General features: G+C 41.5%; 1 protein-coding gene across 2 annotated transcripts in view; it reads right to left on the reverse strand.

The window, feature by feature from the left end:
• FGD3 (FYVE, RhoGEF and PH domain containing 3) overlaps positions 1-4,372 on the reverse strand; it is a 1,715,774-nt gene extending 1,711,402 nt beyond the window's left edge. The window contains exon 1 of one of the 2 annotated variants that reach the window (XM_044078146.1): positions 4,222-4,372. In XM_044078146.1, coding sequence (XP_043934081.1) covers positions 4,222-4,324 — 103 coding nt within the window. In that variant the 5' untranslated portion in view covers positions 4,325-4,372. The remainder of the gene's footprint in view (positions 1-4,221) is intronic. The other variant, XM_044078147.1, reaches the window with a different exon arrangement.
• Between the last annotated feature and the right edge of the window lie 16,501 nt (positions 4,373-20,873).

A 20,873-nucleotide genomic window follows, 5' to 3' on the forward strand; every position in this document is an offset into this window, starting at 1 on the left:
TCAAAATGAGATTAGTAAAACACTTATAATGGAACTGTGCAACAGTCCCAAGTAGTCTGACAGAAGGGTGCCTAAAACGACTACCCTAAAAATTTCATACCAAAATTCCACAAAGTTCAAACGTAATAGCCTAGTACAACAATAACTTAGTTAAAATAGGCTGAGGAACTGTTTTGCATTAATATGTGCTACAAAAACATGCAAATATCATACATAAATTACTAAAAATAACATTAATCTTGCCAAAGAAAAATGCTGATGTCTACTCTACAAGTGTAATAAGACATTTAAAGGTGTGCACGCTACAGATATTACTGAATGTATACAGAGTTACAAGGCAAATCTCAGTGTATGCAGTAATGTGCATGCCATGCACCCATCCTCATGCTTTTTTGTTGATATAAGTGGAAACTGTTTTCCAAAATATTGTGGAAAATATAAGAAGTTATAATGCTTAGTATGACATTGTTTACTATAAGCAGTTTATTACAACCATTTAAAAATATTTCTCTTACCTCAAAGCATGCTTAGGCAAGAAGAAGAACAAATATTTAGACAAGTGAAATGAAATGTTCTGGGGACAAGTATGTATCTGAAAGGACAATTATTTTTGCCAGAGGAATTTACAACTTTTTTTTTTTAATTTATTAGCCAGTTAGGCAAACTCATCTAAGTTGAATCAAACTCTCCCCTAGAAGTGAAGCCAAGGTAACAGTATTCACAGCCAACTTTTTTCTATGAACGGTAGGCTTTAAATTCTGTAATATCTGGTCTTTATGTTTCACTTGAAGAAGAATGTGCAAACTAGGGTAGATCACTGAAGGGGAAATGTATTCTGCATTTTGTATTAAAAATCAGATTATAACAGAAATGTTTGGAGATACAAAGCTACCTTTTTCCTTTCCTTTTAAAGGCAGGAAATCCATCTTAATTTATAATCACATATGTGCTATGTTTCAATTTGACAGAAGCTGTATAAAGCAAGTGATCAGATTACTTCATTCTGGGTATCTGAACTGAAGTTCCGCCTCTTTTTCCGGAAGAAAAAGGTTTGTAGATAAAACTAATTAGAATGCTTTAATGTAGCAGATACAGAGAAAAGTATTGATAATCCATGCTCATTTGCTGGTACTACATTTGCTTGTATGGAAATATGTGCATGCGTGCATGTTTCTTGAAATCTGTAGCTGTTGCTAAGATTACTATTAAACCATATTTTGTTATGATGTATTAAAAGACTTTTAAATGCTTTTATTGAGAGGTCATTCCAGTAAGGACAGCACAGCAGCACAGAACCTTAGCATTGCTGATTCCAGAATTTGGTAGTTGGCATGGGTGCTTTCTGCACATCCCCTTTGTCCATGTGGGTTTTTACAGGGTGTTCCACCTTCCTCCCCATTTCAAAGACACGTCAAAGGAGAACTGGTTGTCTTCAAAATCTCCATAGGTATGTGTATGCTACGTGTGTGTATGTGCAGGTGTAGTCATGCAATCTGTGATGGGATATTTCCCTTCTCAGAATTAGTTTTCTCTGCTAACACCCACTCGGTATCAGGATACACTCTAGCTTCCCATGATCCTAAACTGGCTTAAGTAGGTCAGTGCAGTATGAATGAAAAAATGAATGTGTGAACAAATCATCCTGTCAGCAGAAAAATGTACAAGGTTACAATATATATTACAAACAACATAAGGCAGTGTGTGTGTGTGTGTGTGTGTGTGTGTGTGTGTGTGTGTGTGTGTGTGTGTGTGTGTGTGTGTGTGTGTGTGTGTGTGTGTGTTTGTGAATGCGTATGTATGCACATCTATGTGAGCATATGTATGCTTGTGTGTGTGTGTTTTTAATACATTAGACTTGAAACTCCAGATTCCACCCCTCCCCCCAGTGGACCCCATTCACTCAGAATTTTCCAAGAAAGGCTTGCATATTGACAGTATGTAGAAAATACATTCATAAAGTAGATGGTGACAGAAAGCCAATGCCAACTGAAAGACAGTTAACTGATTATAGACTGCAGCTAGATAATGCTGACAAGGGTAGGAACCAGATGTCATTATTTAAGGGAAACATAAAGCCATGCTTCCAAGCTCTCAGTGGAAGAAAACATGATATATGAAGAGAATTCACACAGATAACTTTCACAAGCTATCCAAATGCACATTTTAAAATGTTTACCTATACCAGATTTTCCATGCTGAGTTTTACATTGAAGGACAGTCCTATCATTCATAGCAGTTATTTATATGGAGAGAGTTTGGTGCATAATATTGTCCACGTCCCTATTTATTTTGTATGTGTATGTACCACACGTACCTGTAAACTGACAAGAAAATGATGACCAAACTATCTTCAATACGCATCACTGACCGCTACTGTTGCTTTGGAGATTGCTTACTACTAATTCTCATGCTGAAGAATGTAACACAACTGTGACATAATGCACTCATATATTAAGTGCTTAAAAACAGGTTGTTACATGGAATTTATATTTATAATAGGTCTTAATACAGCTATGAGTACCATATTAATCACACTACCTTCATTTTTTATATAACCCCCAGGGGGACCAGGTATTCTAAACCATTATCTGGTCATTGGAACAGTTATTGCCAGACAGCATACAGTAGTTGTTGGGTAATTCTCAAAAAAGTAGGCATTTTTTTTTTTTTTACTTTTTACATTCCCAATGCATAACCCACCCTAAGACTGTATGCCATCAATAATACTGCATTGGTGACTAATATCAGCACAACTTTATACAAAACTTCATTGTCATCTTGTGTTATCCTTGGGCAATATCACCAATATGGCAAGTGACAGACTACAATTAGATCGTATTTACTGCAGAGATACACTTTCTGATGAGGTCACTGGTAAACCCTTCTCCTTGTTTGGGCTACCACATGCTCCACAAGCTAACACAATGACATCTGATCAATGTATTGAACATTACTATATTAATTCATTTTTTTACTATGATTATCATTTTATATATACTTTTAAACATATATTTTTATTTTCGTATCTAAAGCTAAATGCCTTATACATTAATATTGTTTAGCTCACTTTACTTTCTGCGGCTGAGAATCATCTACAACTACTTCTGCTTCTATTCCCATTTCTTTCCTCATTATAGGGCAAGAATTCAACCTGCGTGTGACATTAGTCCAGGGTGACAGGGTTTTGTACTTCAGACATTCTATTCATCTCCTACATATGTCCTTGTAGCACTTAAGAGGTTGACTTGGCGAGGAAATTGTCACTTGTACAGGTTATGTTACGACTCAAGAAGCCTTCCTGTCTGGCAGCTAACACAGAGGATTAAGGCTATAACTTGTTAATAAGTTACCTCTTGCAGTACAAATTATGTATTAAAATTGCTCCCTCCCCTTTTTGAAAGTAAAGGAGCAAGAAACATACTATTGACTGGGCCTTTTTAAAATGCTGTGTAGGCCTGCTTACTTTTAACTTAAATTTTTTGTGATAAGGCAAAGTGGGTACATCCCCTAATCAGCTGTTAAAAAAATCACAATAGATGTCCATGTTGTAGGCATTCCCTTAACATTTCAGCTTAAACCTTTTAGTTCAGAGAAAGTAGAGTTGATGCTGGTGATGTTTGGTGAGACAATAACATGGTGACAGTTCTGAGTGTTAGCTAGTGATGCAAAACTGTAGAAAAACGAAAAGAATTGTGCTATAACACTAAATAAATTAGCAACTGTTAATAATATAGCAAAGGGTCAAATATAAATGTAGTCGTAGACAGATAGAAGGCAGAGTTACCCAAATTGCTTAAAGAATTTTTCCACAGACATTCTATACCTAAGTTCAAACTCTTAGGAAACTTAAAAGTCCCCTTGACATCCTCCAGCTTGTGGTGTAATAATGCAACCATCTGGTGTTTCTGGCAGTTCAAACATAAAATACCAGAAAACTGATCTACACTAACTAGCAGATCTCTCATCCCCTGCCATATCCCAAATTCCAGTTAAATATCACACACAGAGAAAAATCACAATCAAATTATTTAAGCAACCTTGCCATACAAAACATCAGTTAGACCCATGGATGAAGTACGTACATAATAGGCAGTCGACCATGAGCTAAAGATAAAATTTCCAGTGAGATTTTCTGAGGATTTACCACCCTGAAGAATTATCAATAGGACATTACATTAAGTCACACTGGGGAAAGAAAGTGGTTATTTTTTGCATTTATACCTTCTTTTGGTTCCATATCACCCCATGATCTTTCTATAGATGTAATTTCATCAATTTGGATTTCAGGAGTAGAGAAGGGACTGTCTTTCAGGCCTTTCTCCATGCCAGATGAGATTGACTAGACCAGTGATTCAAATCTATTAGAAGTAGGTAAATGTTCCTTGAAGAGGGATATGTTCACCCCAGTCTTGTGGTCATTTTTGCTACTGTATAGATTCCTATAAACACTAAAGAAAATGCCATGCATTAAACATTTTAAGCCAGTCAGTCCTAATCACTCTACAGCTGCCTACATTACAAATGTCAGAAATCTCGGTAAGAAAAAAAAGACAAAAATTGAACTTGTTGATTATAAGGTAAAGTATCTACCAAGGCTTGAGATGCATTCCATTTTATGTTTCCAAAAGTTATAAAAACATATATTGTGAAATACTACATCTTCAGGTATGGGTATTCTTATCTTGCTCAATAATTCGATCTCAGGAAACTGTATCTGTTCTGATGAGATACAATAAATCTTACTGGCAGACATTTCCAGTCTTTCATATGTTAATACGTTTAGATTTATTGCCTGGTATAGGAAGTCTACAATAATTTTAGAACAGCACCTACATTTCTTAGCATTTATTTTAAGTATGTGAAAGATCACATTTTAAGAGGGGAGTCTTTAATTATCTGATGTCAAGTGGTTCAAAATGAATGCTTCTTTTCACTATAAAAATTGTTAGACCTTATTCAGATGAATATTATTGCTCAACTTGTCACTACCTGCATAGAAGAAAAATTGCCTTGATTTTGTTTTATCCCAGTGTTGAGGGTATGACTGCTACTCTTCCAACATTACCTCCACTGTGCACCTTGGATCATAGTGTATAATGCTATTAAAGTCACAAGTGCAGTTTCAAAAATGATACATGCAATAAAATGTATTTATATTATTATAAACCCCATTTTGAAAGAATAAAACAAAGGCTAAACAATACAAACTGGAAGCTATTATGTTTGTGTAAGAGATTTGAATAATGGGCATATCTAAATATATATGTGACAGTAATCTGAAAAAACTGTATAAAGTCAAAGCCAAACAGGAATGCTGCTACTAAATTATCACCAGAAACATTTACAGAGAATTTCGAAACAAGTTGAATTGTTAAAAGGTGTATCACAAATATAAAACATAGCTAACAAGACTCAATACAATACATTTGCTAGATTATTGCCACAAGTAATTCACAGTGCCAAGTCTAAATATGAGGAAGGTTTGATTAAAATACTAGATAACAGAAAGATATTTTACATATGTGAACTCACAGTTTGAGTTAGGTCACTTCTACATGATTCTTTAGTCCATGTCTAATTGACTATGTTTAACATTGTTAATTAATACTTCTGCTAACAGGAAGCGCTCATATCAGACAGTAATCAGTGAAGTGCTTTATTCCAGTTGTTCAACATCAACAAAAGAATGAGATCATTCTGCTCACTAAAGGTAATACAAATGTGAGTAGTACCTGACAATACTCCAGGTTACTTCATATATTTCTTCTAGGATAAAACACATTCTATGATGAATATTTAAGAACATTATTAGACTTGGATTTTTTTACAAATCAAATAACATTTAAATCTTCATTCAAACTATGTTATTTCCTTAGTTAAGACAAAAAAAGAAGAAAAAAAGAATATAAGTAAAAGTACGACCCTGTAACAAGATGCCCAGGTTGATAAAGACATCTTTACATGCTGAATGTTTAAAACTTAATTTCTGGATAAGTGAAAGACAATTTGAATGTAACAGTATGGAGTCTGCATTCCTTGATGGCCTTTGGGACTGAACGCTGTGTATCACTTCTGTCAAGTAATCTTGATCTTATACCTATGTACCTAAAGTGGTCTGTAATACAGGAGGATATCTCTCTCTCTCTCTCTCTCTCTGTGTCTTTTTTTCCTCTACATCCCCTGCTCCTTCTTTATATTATTTTAGCCACCATATTTTGTAGGGCGTAAATCTGCTATACCTTATTATATCATACTCGTGGCAGCAACGTGGAAATGGCTTATTGACAAATCTCTGATCCTGCAGGCTCTATAATGATGCAAGGTAACCACAACAGATTTATGCAAGCAGTGAGGCATGAGGAGGCATGAAACAGATGTACCTTAGATACATCTCCTGTGTGCTTTATGGTTTTGCTAGTCCTCGTCAAATGTAATGTGGATAAGTTTCCATGTGGGTGAGTTCATCTCCCAATAATGAACTCCCTGATCATTATCTTTTGCAAAAAAAAACACTACTGGTATAGTTTCTAACTGTGTACTAGAAATGATTCCTTTTGTTTTTTTTTATTTTTTTCTTTTATCAGCCACTGAGTTGCTGTATATAATTCTGGGGGTTAAGGAAGTGCAGAGGAGCTTGTCCAATACATAATAATAATAATAATAATAATAATAATAATAATAATAATAATAACAATAGCAACAACATTTTAAAGGTTTCATCAGGTTGAGTTCCTAACGAGTTAAACGTATTATGTTGAGACCCTGCTGAGATGAAGGTCAGGAACTCATATGTGACGTGTGCTCAGCTGTACTTGGAGAGAAATAAATCTTGTACATTTTTATATTTAAAGTAGTCATTAGCTGATTAAATAATTGCTTTCATACAACACTTTATAATGTTTCTCTACTTTGTGAAACTATTCATCAAATAAAGGCAATAATAACACGGAAACAAATCAATGCCTGTACTGTTAAAGGAATGATTTTCTTAGTCTCGAATTTATCTGATGAGTTAAAAGGCACCAAACAGAGGCCCAGATCACTTGCTCACATGGTGGAGACAATTTGAGGGAGAAGAGACAGGATGATCCTCTTCCTGATTTCCTTTCCATGTGAGGATAGTGCAGGACTGTGTTGGGGACACATGACAGAGGCAAATGAGAGCCAGAGATTATACCAAATCTACACAGTCTTGTTCTACTGTGTATTAGTAAATCAGAGTGAGGGACATATCACCAGGTATTTATTTCATTATTTCCTTTGATTACTAGTAAAGTCCATCCTGGAAAAGCCCATTTTCAGCAGAGGCCAGGGAAAAAAAGCTCCATACTACATACATTTGCACAGACAGTTAGCATAAGATAACAGTAAAAAGATATTATATAAAGTACAGTTGCATACATAAACTTACCAATACAGCAGATGTTCAAATAGATCATTGTTGCAGTAGCATAATGCTATATGGGACATAATCCTGCCAAACATCATGTGGCCAGCCAGTATACAAAAGCTTTTGGCCACCTTTCATGCACACCATATGTCTGAAGCAGCACAAGGGTGTGCTGGTATAAAAGCAGACAGACACCAAAACTCAGAACTTTCTTTCCTCACAAAAAGGAAGGCTGTAAAGAGGAACAAAAAGCCCACATCCAAATTTGGGAAATTATATACTAGGAGAAAAAAAGAAAGGACGGTACCAAAGCAACCCCACCCTAGCAAAAGGAAAGGAGAGAGTATGGTCATGTAAGTAATTTACCATAGCAGTAGATGGCCAAATGATCACTGCTGCGACATCCTAAACTATATGGGTTATATCCTGAGTAGAATATAACAATTGGCCAGCTTACAAAAGTTTTGGGGCTCATTTAAAATGCCCAAACTATCAGACAGGATTGGGCACCAAGTCCTTCAGAGCTTTCCTGCCCTGAACAGTGTTCCATTGTGAGCTTTAGTGGATCAGTTGTTGGCTAACCCTGTTCCATTGCTGGGCAAACACATTCTCTTTGGGGAAAACCTACTGCATTCACTTTTTGTTGTTTAAAGTCACTTTCCTGATTAGGAAAATCTTTTACACTAGGAAATTGTGGTTTTATTGACTACCTCACAACATATATGCACTTTTAAATGAAAAGAGACTTTTTACATGACAGTTTCAAAGCTGTTTTTCCAGTATTTAAAACTATGATTAACACAGGATAGGATCCTCAGGGATCAAGAAGAAAAAGTGATGAGGGGATGGTGGGAGGGTGTTAGTATTGCAACAGTGATCTACTAGAACATCTACTGTTATGGTACGTTTAGTTGCATAACTGCATTACATTCATTGTGAGATCATAGCACAACTACACTGGATGATTGCCAAAGGCTAGATAACCAAGAAGAAGGCGGAGAGGTCAAAGTGCAGTAGTCTTTGGAGAATAGATGTAGCAAATCCTATCCTGGCCCTAAAGAATAAGTCAATCTTATAATGCTTAGAGACAGTGTATACAGAAGAGCAAGCTGCTGCCTATAGGATTCTAGACAGCATCCCTTTCCAAAATGCCCTAGTAATAGCCAGAGTTCTGTTAGAATGAGCTTTGGCCTTATAATGCAGGATCTTTTCATGGTCAGAGTAACAAAAAAGGAAATAATGAGCTAACTAGGTTGAATAAGGAGAAAGTAACAGTCGGCTACCTGTCAGGTGCCAGGATCCGCCACATAACGCATGCACTCAGGTCCCTCAACAACGTGGACAAATATGACTGTATTATTGTATATGTGGGTGTGAATGATCTGAGACATACCTCCCTAGACTACATGAAAAGCAACAAGGAGGAGCTCACAGATTATGTAGCCCAGGTGGGTATGACCCTAGCCCTGAGCAGCCTCCTACCATCACCCAGAATGATACCACAGTACAAGCAGAAAATTATTGATTTCAACAATTGGCTAAGTTTCTGGTGTCATTCTAAAGGGGTCCAGTATCTGTCTGTTTGGGATGACATGATTGACAGACCTCGACGCTTTGCCAGGGATGGCTTGCATCTCTCACCCCTGGGCTTCTGGATACTGGCCAATGCTCTTGCCACCCCTATAGTGTCTTTTCTAGGCAGTGTTCCAAAGACCAAATTACCACTGTAACAGCTACAAACAAATCCAATCTGAGAGTCATGCTCAACGCTAGAAGTCTAAATCTCAAAATGTACTCACTCGAAGCACTCCTTTAAATGGAGAACATTGACATTTGTGCTGTAACAGAGACCTGGTTCAAGGCAGCAGAAAAAACCTTGCACTACCAGCCTATAACTCATTCCATACTTTTCGACCCCGGATCTTGGACCGAAACTCCAAAGGCGGTGGTGTTTCCAGATTCAAAAAGGATGCGCACACCTCCAGACTGGTAGCCCCAACATAACGCATCAGAGATACTTCAGGTGCAACTAACATTGGGTAAGACAGTGATTCGGGTTGTAGCCTGCTATAGGTCCTTAACAATGTCTCAGGACTCACACTACACATTCCTAAGCACCCTGGAGAATATTAGGGTCCAACCTAACACTCTCATACTGGGCAACTTCAACTACCCCTCCATTAACTAGGACAACTACTCATGTACCAACACACTTGCCCAACATTCCTGGAATTCATTAATTCCAATGCCCTGGATCAGCTCGTTCGTACCCCCACTAGAGGTAGCAACATCCTTGACCTGGTCATTACTAACATGGTCGACCATTTCTCTACACCATTAGTCAACTTCTCCCTGGTTAAATCTGACTACAAACTACTCACCTTGAAGATCCACATCCCTCCCACCTGCCCCACAAAGGTAACCACCATGAAAAACTTCTCCAAAGCTAACCTTGGGCTCCTAAAAACAGAGGTGGCTAACTTCACGGCACCCATGCAAATGAAGAATAGTTGCATGGCCGCCGAATCATACACCAATCCACTGTACGAACATGTACACAAATGCATGGATCTCGCCATACCCAATAGAACCAAGATGCTCTCCTCCAAAAAAAGGAAGACAATCTGGTGGTTGCCTTCCATAAACAAACTCTACAACAGAAGGAGGAAACTAATGGGGAATAAGGTGAAGTCCTAAGACTGGAAAAAACTCCCTCATCAAATCCTCTAAAGCTATCTATGAAAACAGAATTGCAGCAGATAGTAAAGACAACCACAAGGCCCTCTACAGATATGTAAAGAATCTCCAGCAATACCCAAATTTGCACTGAGCTACTGCACAATGGTACCACCTATACCGAGCCAACAGATATTGCCAATATATTGGCCGACAGATTCAGTGCCAACTTTACCCTTCTCTCCCCCATCAAAGGACCAATCACAATACGAGCAGACTGTCAGGCACCCAGTATTACTGCTGCAGAGGTTAAAACAGCACTGTCCAAGGTCAAGAATACAGCTTCTATGGGACCTGACAATATCCCTGCCTGTATTCTACATGAACTACAGAGTGAACTGGCACTTCACCTGTGTACCCTATTCAATCACAGCCTCACCTCAGGCTTTGTCCCTACTGAATGGCACACTGCTACAGTCATCCCTGTCCATAAAGGAGGAGTGACTATAGACCCTGGGAACTATCGCCCCATTAGCCTGATGAGTCTGATATGCAAAGTTATAGAATGCATCATCGTGGACCTAATAAACAAGTATATAGGGAATCTCCAAACCCTGGATTCCGCACAGTTTGGTTTTGTGAAGGGTTGATCATGCCTGCTCAACCTGGTTGACTTCTTTGAGCCAGTCACCAGAGCTGTGGATGATGGCAAGGTGATTCATACAGCCTACCTTGATCTGGCCAAAGCCTTTGATACCATTCCCCACTCAGGAATCACAGAAAAACTCACTAAGCTAGGCATCAACCCCTATATCACTAGCTGGCTTGCAAACTGGCTCACAGATAGAACCCACAGTGTGGAAGTAGCTGACTCCAAGTCCGACTGCCAACCAGTCACAAGTGTAGTCCCACAGGGTTCGGTCCTGGGTCCTCTCCTATTTGATATCTACTTCTCTGAAGTCTAAGCCAACATGAAGGGACTCTGGCTGACAAAGTTCACAGACGATTGCAAGTTGGGAGCTATTATTAACTCCCCAAGTGATGTTGACATCCTACAGAAACACCTCACTGAGACCAATGATTGGTGTCAGAACCATGGCCGTAAGCTCAATGCCAAAAAATGTGTCATCATCCCCTTTGGGTAAAACCCATTTCCCATGAATTACCACATCGATGCTAGTCCATTGAACATAGAAGGCATTGTAAGAGATCTGGGAACAAAGGTTGACAGCAACCTCTCTTTTGACCACCACATTGCCACTGTGGTCAGAAAGTCCTTCTATGTGACACATCTTATTTCTAAGGGTTTTGCATCCAGGAAGAAAAGATTATTGTCTCCCTTTATGCTTCCCTCATTAGGCCAATCATCGAGTACAGTGCCCCATTTGACATGTACCTTACTAGACACCTGAAACAACTGGAGAGACCGCAAAAGTACCTCATAAAGAGGATCCTATGCCTTAAACACTTGTTCTATATGGACACACTCAAAAAACTCCAACTATTCCCTGTCTCATATTGCCTACTTAGAGGCGATCTCTGCTTGACTTACAAAGCCATGTCTGACCCAGCTCTGTTAGAAATGCTACATCTAAGAAAATCCCAATCCCTCCACACCACATGCCTCAGAGACCTCAACCTCTTTACTACAATCAACAGAACAAGCTGGAGGGACAGGTTCATAAACCGGAGAATGCCCATGCTATGGAATAGACTTCCCATACATGTCAAACAGAGCACTTCACTGGACCCTCTTCAAGAGAAATCTTGATGAGTGGATGAGAAATAGAAAATTCACCCCTGGGATCACTCCAGTGGCTCTACTCGACACAGGCACTGGGAACTAAGGTCGGGTGGCACGATGCTAGGGTAATCCTATGGGCTAGGCTTGTAAAGGCTCCAGGGCTATTAGCCTAGTACACACCTATGAACCTATAACAACTTAGAAATTGTCTGTTCAGACACTAGTTGGCTTTCTTCTTTCCAACAAACGAAATAAAGAGCTAATCAGGAATTCTAAAGTCCTAAGTTCTGTAAATGTAGTATATGAGTTGCCTGTGGCTATCTAAAGTATGTAGGATTCTCTCTCCTTTGTTTTCTGGTTCTGGAACATTCCATTCCATGGGAAGAAAAAGGCATCTGTTTTTCAGGCCTTTTGGTAAGGTATCTTGGAGCAGAATTTCTTTATCTTTTGGTTAAGAATAGAGGTAAACAAATCTATCTAGAGAGTTTCTCACATGAAGATAATTCCCTGGAAGATGTTTGGGTGTAATATCCAATTATAAAGAAAGAAACGGAAGTAAATACTGTGGGAAGAAATAGCCAGGGAATTGTTATGGCTATGCTTGTATAGGCCCTAGGGGGGGGATCAACCTATGAACCTATAAGGGTCTGTCATTGATCTGCACAATATGTCTGCCATAGTGTTCTGCTCTGACAGGATGTAAGTAGACTGCAGGGAACAACTGCACCAAATTGTAGTTTCCCAGTCTATCATAGCTAGTCTCATAGGGGATAAGAGCTGGTTCCCCTTCTTTGTATATGTACCACATCACAGTGTCATTGTCTGTGAGTACAAGCAGTGGTAGTGGATTCCACAGATTACTCAAGGTCCTTAATTTAACTGTCAAGGCCATCTTGTCCTTGATATTTATGTGCTTTTTCTTGAAGTGATTGTCTCAAACCCTTGAACTTTGATACTATTGGATACTGCTCCCTATGTAAAGTCTGACAAATCTGTCAAAACAAACTGAGAAGGGATACTGGTGGAAGACTGTTAAACCTGAATTTAACATCTGATTCATCCATCATAAGATTTCCTTTAGGACAAACTGTAGAAGTGGGACAGAAAATGACAGAAGATACTGGTGCTGAGTCCACACTGATTTGAGAAACTACTGCATTTTTCTCATATGTAGTCTGACTAGTGGAAGCATCAGAAAAATGGAAGCCAAGCAATGCATCCCAAAACCCTGAGAAAATCCTTTGCAGCTGTCAATGTTTGGTGGGTAACCCCTAGAAACTGGAGATGATATAATGAAATATTTTTCTGGGGGAAAGATAAACAATCCTCAGAGATATATCCCATAGGCATCCTAGAGCTGTCAGCCTGTGAGAAGGGAAGACAAAATATTTCTCCAGGTTGAAATGAAAGCCTAGGTTTCAAAACAGATTCATGACAAAACATAAGGTATCTTTCACAGTTTTGAAACAGGTTTGCAATACTAAAGCAATTGTTTAAGGAGGGAAAACGTGAGTTCCCTCTAGCCTGCAAAAAACAGTCACTAGAGCTAGGCATTTTATAAATACCTTCAGAACTCTGGACAGTCCAAAGGTAAAAAAAAAGAACTGAAGATGTAAACCAAATATAGAAAACCTTATAGAAAATCTGAACTCTGGGAACATTATATACAATATATATAATATGTGTCTGAGATCTAGAGTAACCAGAAAGCATGGAAGAGGATGAAGGAAAACGGTTTGAAGGGTGAGCATTTTGAATTTTGGAACTTTTATGGACAGGTTAAGAAGAGACATCTCCAACCCTGGATTCCAGGCTCTCTCTCTCTTTCTTGGGTATTACAAGTATTCTAGAATAAAATCCTTTTCTTTGCTGGGATTTGGACCTGGTTCTATAATGACACTTGAGAAGGAATGGGAGGAAGCAAATGAGCTTGATTTTGTGGCTGTGGAGGAACTCCAAGATTTAGAAGGAAAGAAATCCTGTATCACCTGTATACATTTTGAGCTATTTTCAGTACCCAGGAATCTGCTATGATTTCTTTCCAAATATCTAAGGAAACATAAAGCTTGTCAGCCAGGCTCTCTGGATGGCCAAGTTAGGGAGGGACAGGGCTTGGATGAGTAGGTATTCAAGCATTTTTTTTATATGGGATGGAGTTTGGTTTCCACTCTTTTTCTTTGAATCTTCTTGCCATGTTTTCCCACACTGCTGTCTACCAGATTTTTTTTTCTTTGAATCCCCTTGCCATGTTTTCTTACATTGTTGTCTACCAGACTTTTTTCTTTGAATCCCCTTGCCATGTTTTCTTACATTGTTATCTACCACATTTTTTCTTTGAATCCCCTTGCCACGTCTTCTTACATTGTTGACTACCAGATTTTTTCTTTGAATCCCCTTGTCATGTTTTCTTACATTGTTGTCTACCAGACTTTTTCTTTGAATCTCTTTGCCAGGTTTTCTTATATTGTCTACCATATTTTTTTTTCTTTGAATCCCCTTGCTATGTTTTCTTACATTTGTGTCTACCAGATTTTTGCTGTGGCTATTTGAAGGAAAAGGGCCTTGTATTGGAGGGGTAGGTCAGCTGTAGTTTGGAAATGGCGAATGAATGATCCACATAACCCCTTGAATAAGCTTCCTTCATTCATCAAAAGTATTTTAAGACTTCAACTGATGAGAAGTTCAACAAATCTTATTTGTCCATAGAAGCATTATATATCTATGTCTTTACATCTTTAGGAATATTTTTCCATCTAAGCCAATCATATCTGCTCCTTACAGAACCTGTGGTAACTGCTCAGGAAACTGCGTCAACTGCATTGTATGTACATTTTATGGAATGTTTGGTTGCCAGAGACAGTGAAAAAATCATGTTAAGTACAGAATACTTTTTTTAGATGAAGTTAAATCAGCAATAGTCTTACTAATATCTGAAAAGTTTGCATGCAGAAATCTGGCCATATGACCCTGACAGTTTACTGTCCTAAAGGCTAATGTAGAAAATATATAGAGTTTTTCCTGTAGCTGTAAAAAGACCTTCCATTCTTGCCAGTACTTGTTAAATGCTTAGAATTGGAGTCCTCGGCCAAGGAAACAACAGAAGGATCAACAAGTGTGTTACAAAATAGAACTTTGTAAGTTTGAGGTGCTGTATAAAACCTGTGAGCCCTTTTGGGTACAGAAGTTTGGCTACATGAACTGGCAAATGCAGGAATAAGAAGTTATGTACCTACCATAATGTTTCATGTTAGTTGTCTTCTTCTCACCTACTTTCTTGCTGGTTGGATTCGGAGCCAATCCTCAGCTCCGACTCGGCCATCTACTATAGCTCGAGAGCTATTTACTGGCTCGAGGCCTCCCCTTATCCCACAATGCTTGGCGCTAGATACCCAGATCTCGTTTGGCAGAGCTAACACCATAGAAAAAATTTTAAGGACACCTGTCCAAACTACAAGGTTTACCTACAGTACTAAAACAGAGGAGGACGTAACCCAGATAAGACTCAGCCAGAGGAAGAAGGCCTCAAAAAGGGACTCTTCTTGGTCTGTCCAGGCTAGGGGGATGGGGGGTGGGACACAAGAAAGAAGGTGAGAAGAAGACAACTAAAATGGAATGTTATGGTAGGTACATAACTTCTTAATGTTAAGTTGTCTATCTCGCCTTCATTCTTGCTGGTTGGGACAGCGTCCCTAGCATCTTAGTCCTGGGTGGCTCATCGGAACAGACTCTTGAACACAGTGGAACCAAAATCAGCTCTACTCCTAGAGGCCATATCCAACTTATAATGTGAAATGAAGGTATGTGGAGTGGCCCATGTGGCTGCAGCACAAATAGATTCCATTGGTAGTCTAGCTTGAAAAGCTACCGAAGTAGTACCGAAGTAGCTAACGCTCTGGTGGAATGACCTTTAGGTTTAGTAGGGAGTTCTTTATGTCTCAGCTGATAAATCAAAGTAATAATAGAGGACAACCACCTGGATAAGGTTACTTTAGAGACTGGCAGGCCCTGTTTGCCCTCAGCATAGGACAGGAAGAGTTGGTCTGATTTTCTTGTTTGCTTAGTCCTATCCAAATAAAAACGTAATTGCCTATGAATGTCCAATTTGTGTAACGTTTGTTCAGCTTTGTTCGAATAGTTAGGAAAAAAGACAGGTAGATCAATAGCCTTATTCAGGTTTGTTTCAGAAGGTATCTTGGGCAGAAAAGAAAGATTAGTCCTGAGTGAAACTCTATCCTTGTGAAACCCAAGGTAAGGAGGATGAATACAGAGGGCTTGAAGTTCCGAAACTCTCCTAGCTGAAGTGATGGCTACTAAAAAGAGAGTCTTCCAGGAGAGTAATTTCAAGGAACAGGAAGCCGTAGGTTCAAAAGGAGGGAGAATCAAGGATGCTAATATCAAGTTTAAATCCCACGGAGACAGGGGATCTCTGACCGAGGGCCTAAGCAAAATAGTCCCTTTAAGAAAGACCTTGCAAAGTTTGTGGGACATGATGCTGGTTTCTGACAAGCCAGAGTGGCAATTTGTGATAGCAGCTAATTGGACCCTAATGGTGGCAGACGAGGAACCAGCTTGAAAAAGTTCTGCTAAAAAATCTAGAACGTGATGGACAGGGGCTGTAAAGGGGTCTATATTCCTAGCCTCTGCCCAGAAAGAGAAACGTTTCCACTTACTGGCATAAGTCTTCCTGGTGGTAGACTTGTGCAAAGAAAGGATGATTTCATGCACCGGCTGAGAAATATGTAGAAGCCTGGCTAAGGTTGGAAGTACAGCAACCAAGTTGTGAGGTTGAGAGACTGAAGGGATTGGTGCAGCCCACCCGACTGATGGACCAAGAGGTCTGGCACTGGGTCCAGATTCCAAGGCTGCTCCAGCAGATGATGATGCAGGAATGGGAACCGAATTTGTTGAGGCCAGTAAGGGGCAATGAGGATCATCCTGGATCCCAATGTGGTCAGCTTCTGAATTAGTTTGGGAATTAGGGGAAAAGGTGGAAATGCATACAGAAGACCCCGGGGCCAATCGTGAACTAGAGCATCTCTGGGGGAGGGGCCATGGAGGGGGAAGAGAGTGAAGAAATCATCGCACTTGCTGTTGAGAGGAGTTGCAAAAAGGTCGCAGCAAGGTTGACCCCATCTGTGGAAAATTTTGTCCGCTACTGACTGATTGAGAGACCACTCATGAGGCATGAGAATAGCTCTGCTTAGCCTGTCCACTATGACGTTGGACTTCCCAGGGATGTGCATTGCTATCAGAAACCGTTGAGAGGAGATTGCCCACTGCCAGAGTCTGAGTGCTTCTCGACATAAGGGATGGGACTTGGTTCCACCCTGCTTGTTGATGTACCACACTACAGACATATTGTCTGTTTGAATTGCAATAGTCCCGATGGGTAGAGAGTCCTGAAGAGCTTGCAACCCTAAAAGCACCGCTCTCATCTCCAAGACGTTTATGTGCAGGTGGTACTCCAGAGGTTGCCAAGTGCCCTGGACAGTCCTGCCCTGAAAATGCCCCCCCCCCACACCCGATCAGGGAGGCATCTGTGGTCACAGTGGCAACAGGAGGAGGAAGAACAAACAGTCTGCCCTGGAGTACTAGAGGAGAGACCATCCACCAAGCCAGGTGGTCTTTGCATGATTGAGTGATTATTATGTTGTGAGACATTAGAAGTTGTTGAAAAGACCATTGGGTAAAGTGCATCCACTGAAGAATCCGCATGTGAAAACGAGCCAGGGGAACTAGTATGATTGCTGCTGCCATGAGACCCAAAGCTTTTAGTACAAATCTGGCCTAAATCCTCTTGCACTGTAGTAAGACCTGCACATGTTGGCGAATGTCTGACACTCTGTCTAGAGGAAGTTTTGCAGACAGCTCTTTTGTATTTAATCTTGCACCTATAAAGGTTATAGACTGACAAGGCGGCAATGCAGACTTTTTGAAATGTATTGAGATACCTAGCTCGGAGCAAGTTTGGATGGTATAATCCCTGGCTCGCAGTAGCTGATGCCTGGTGGAAGCAGTAAGGGGCCAGTCGTCTAGATATGGAAACACCTGGAATCCTCACCATCTCAGGTGAGCCGTAACCACTGCCATGCATTTGGTGAACACTCTGGGGGCTGTGGTGAGACCAAAGGGCAGGACTCTGACTTGATAGTGACTGGCTCCCAGCCGGAAGCGGAGAAACCTTCTGGAGCACCTGTCTATTTTGATATGGTAGTATGCATCCTGAAGGTCTATGGAGCACATCCAATTGTCCTGACCCAAAAAGGGTAGAATGGACTGAAGCATGACCATCCGGAACTTTGTTCTTTGAACAGATTTGTTTAACCTGCTGAGATCCAAAATGGGTCTCCAGTTCCCTGTCTTTTTTGGTACCAAAAAAAACTTGGAGTAAAGTCCGGATCCTTGCTGGTCTGCTGGGACTGGCTGGATGGCCCTTTTTTCTAGCAGTTTTGAAATTTCTGGCACTGCTTGTTCCCTTAGACTGGGTGGAACATCTGGAAGGGACTTGGTTGTTTGTACAGGGGTGTGGACAAAGGGGATTTTGTAACCCTCGGATATGATGGGCCGTACCCATTTGTCTTGTGTGAGGAGTTGCCAGGCTTCTGGGTACAGTGACAATCTTCCCCTGACTGCCTCTGAAGGTGGACAGTCAGGCAGCCCCTCAGGGGTGCTGAAAGGGTTTGTCAGAGAAAGATTCTCTGCTACCCTGAATTTGCAGACCCCCTCTGCCCCTCGGGCAGCGTCTGTTATTGTTCCCTCCCCTGCCCCTGGAGGGAAACTCACCACATGTGTCAGGCACGACTCCCTGGGGTTTCCAAAACCACATTTTCCCACTCTTCTGACCCTTAGAGTATGGTCTAGAGGGAGTAGAAAAATGGACTCCCACGGCAGAGAGAGTCTTGCCTTCCTGCTCACACCTGGTAAGGGTATCCTTCACCTGTGGTCCAAACAGAGCCGAACCATCAAAGGGGGTATTGGTGAAGGATGCCTTAAAGGAGTCAACAAAGTTACATAACCACATCCAGGTATGTCTTCTCAAAGCCACGCCTGTATCTGCGGCCCTACTCACCCCATCGGCTGCATAAGAAATGAGCCGCATGGAGGAGTTGACGATAGAGTTAAGGGTCGCTAGCTGGGAGTTAATCTTTTCCTGAGCCCCCGCAGCTGATGGATCCTGAAGGGTATCACCTAGTTCCTTGAGAAGATCCCTTTGAAGGCGGGTGAAATGGCACAGATAATTCAGCGACCGCATGGAAAAGGCTGCTGAGGAAAACATCCGCTTCCCGTATCTGTCCATTGTCCTAGACTCTTTATTAGGTGGATGGACAGGCACCGAAGGGTCAGCCAACTTCTTCTTAGTGGCTGCTGCCACCACCATGACATCAACGGGGACACCTTTTGTCAAAAATTGTTTGTTGGGTGGGGCTGTAATGAACTTAGTTGGCCTGCGGGGAGTTGGTTCCACTGTGTCCAGGGCTGACCATGCCCTTTGAGCCACTACTTCCATGAGCGGGTCGAAGGGTGGGGACACCCAGGAGGTGGAAGGGCGAGAACCAAACGTGTCCAGGTATACCGACTCGTCCTCGAAAAAGTTAAGGGCAGTCCAGTTCCCCCTCTGCTTAAGGATCTCTAGGATGTCTGAAAAAGAGACATCCTCAGAGGGGGATCTTGGGGACCCTTCCGAATCCTCCAAGTCGGTATCAGATGTGACTGACTCATGGAGTTGACATGTTTCCTCTTACATTTTCTCTTCCAAGGGGGCTCCTCTGAATGATCAGGGGAGGCCTCGGAAGAGGAAGATATGCCCAATGGGGCGACCTGGAGCATGGGTTCTCCACGCTTGGGGTCAGGAGGGTGGACAGAGACGAATGCAGGCACCATGGGGGGAGGAGCCGAAGGGGCCAATCGGGGAGCCGACTCAGGAGTCAACACGCTCCTCATGACCTCGAAGGCGCCCCTATCAGGCAGAGCAGAGGGTCCTTGCTCCGAAGAGACATGAACCCCTCCTGGCACCAAGAGGGACAGCTCCGAGGCCGATGTCGGGGCCGAGCTCACCTGCACTGAAGCCCCGAGAGGGAGAATGGGGTCGGACATGGGTCCGATGCCACTTGCCCCCCCTGGAGCCAACGAGGGAGTCCCGGCCCCGAGATCCCTCCGAGGAAGGAACCAAAGAAGAGATCAGAGCTGACGAAGGAGCCGAAAGATGTGGTATCGGCTCCGACGTTTCCAAGGTTTGAGCCCCAACCAGCTCCAGCTCCGAACACAAAAAGGGAGTCAGAGGAGGAACTGCTGAAGACACCGGGACAGCCACAGTCTGTTGAGAAGGTCTGGTTAACATTTTGGCCAGGGCCTGCGATTTAAGGAGTCTACTGACCACCCTCTCCAAGTCATGATCGGATAACCTGGAAGACCGAGAGGAGTGGGACCTATGGCTTCGTTCTGACTGAAGCAACGGTGACCTCGGAGCCGAACCGACCGATTCTAGGGAAGGGGACCTAGAATGTTTTCAGCCCAACGATGGCTCCGACACTAAAGTCAGAGCCAATTGAGGTCTAGGGATGTCGGCTCCAGCCGGAGCCAAAGAGGAGGCAGATGCTCCGCCTGGTGACGGCTCCGAACTGGGAGCTGATGGCTTGGCAGGCTTTGAGGATTTCCCTGACTGAGGCTTCGCCGGGGTTCCCTCTGGCTTAAGTAAGCCTCTCAAAATAAGCTTGTTCCTACGCTCCTGCAGGACTCTCGGGCTGAAGGCATGACAGACTGAGCAGGAGTCCTGCAGGTGTAGGGAACCCAAGCAATAAACACAAGAAGTGTGACTGTCTGTCAGAGACATCTTCTGACAGCACGAGTCACACTTCTTGAAGCCTGAAGCTTTAGAATCCTTGGACATACTGGCCCGGGGATACTAAAGAGAGAAAAATTAAACTAGTGCTTAAACAAGGCACACAGAAACACTCACACACCCGCACTCATAAAGCTAACAATAATAACCACAAAAACTATCACACACACAACTATCCTTAATAAAAATACACAAATACTACAAGGCTAAACACTACTTCTATA

Source organism: Protopterus annectens, chromosome 7.part0 (assembly GCF_019279795.1).
Source record: "Protopterus annectens isolate FY-2018-M chromosome 7.part0, PAN1.0, whole genome shotgun sequence".
In the NCBI taxonomy this organism is placed as follows: domain Eukaryota; kingdom Metazoa; phylum Chordata; order Ceratodontiformes; family Protopteridae; genus Protopterus; species Protopterus annectens.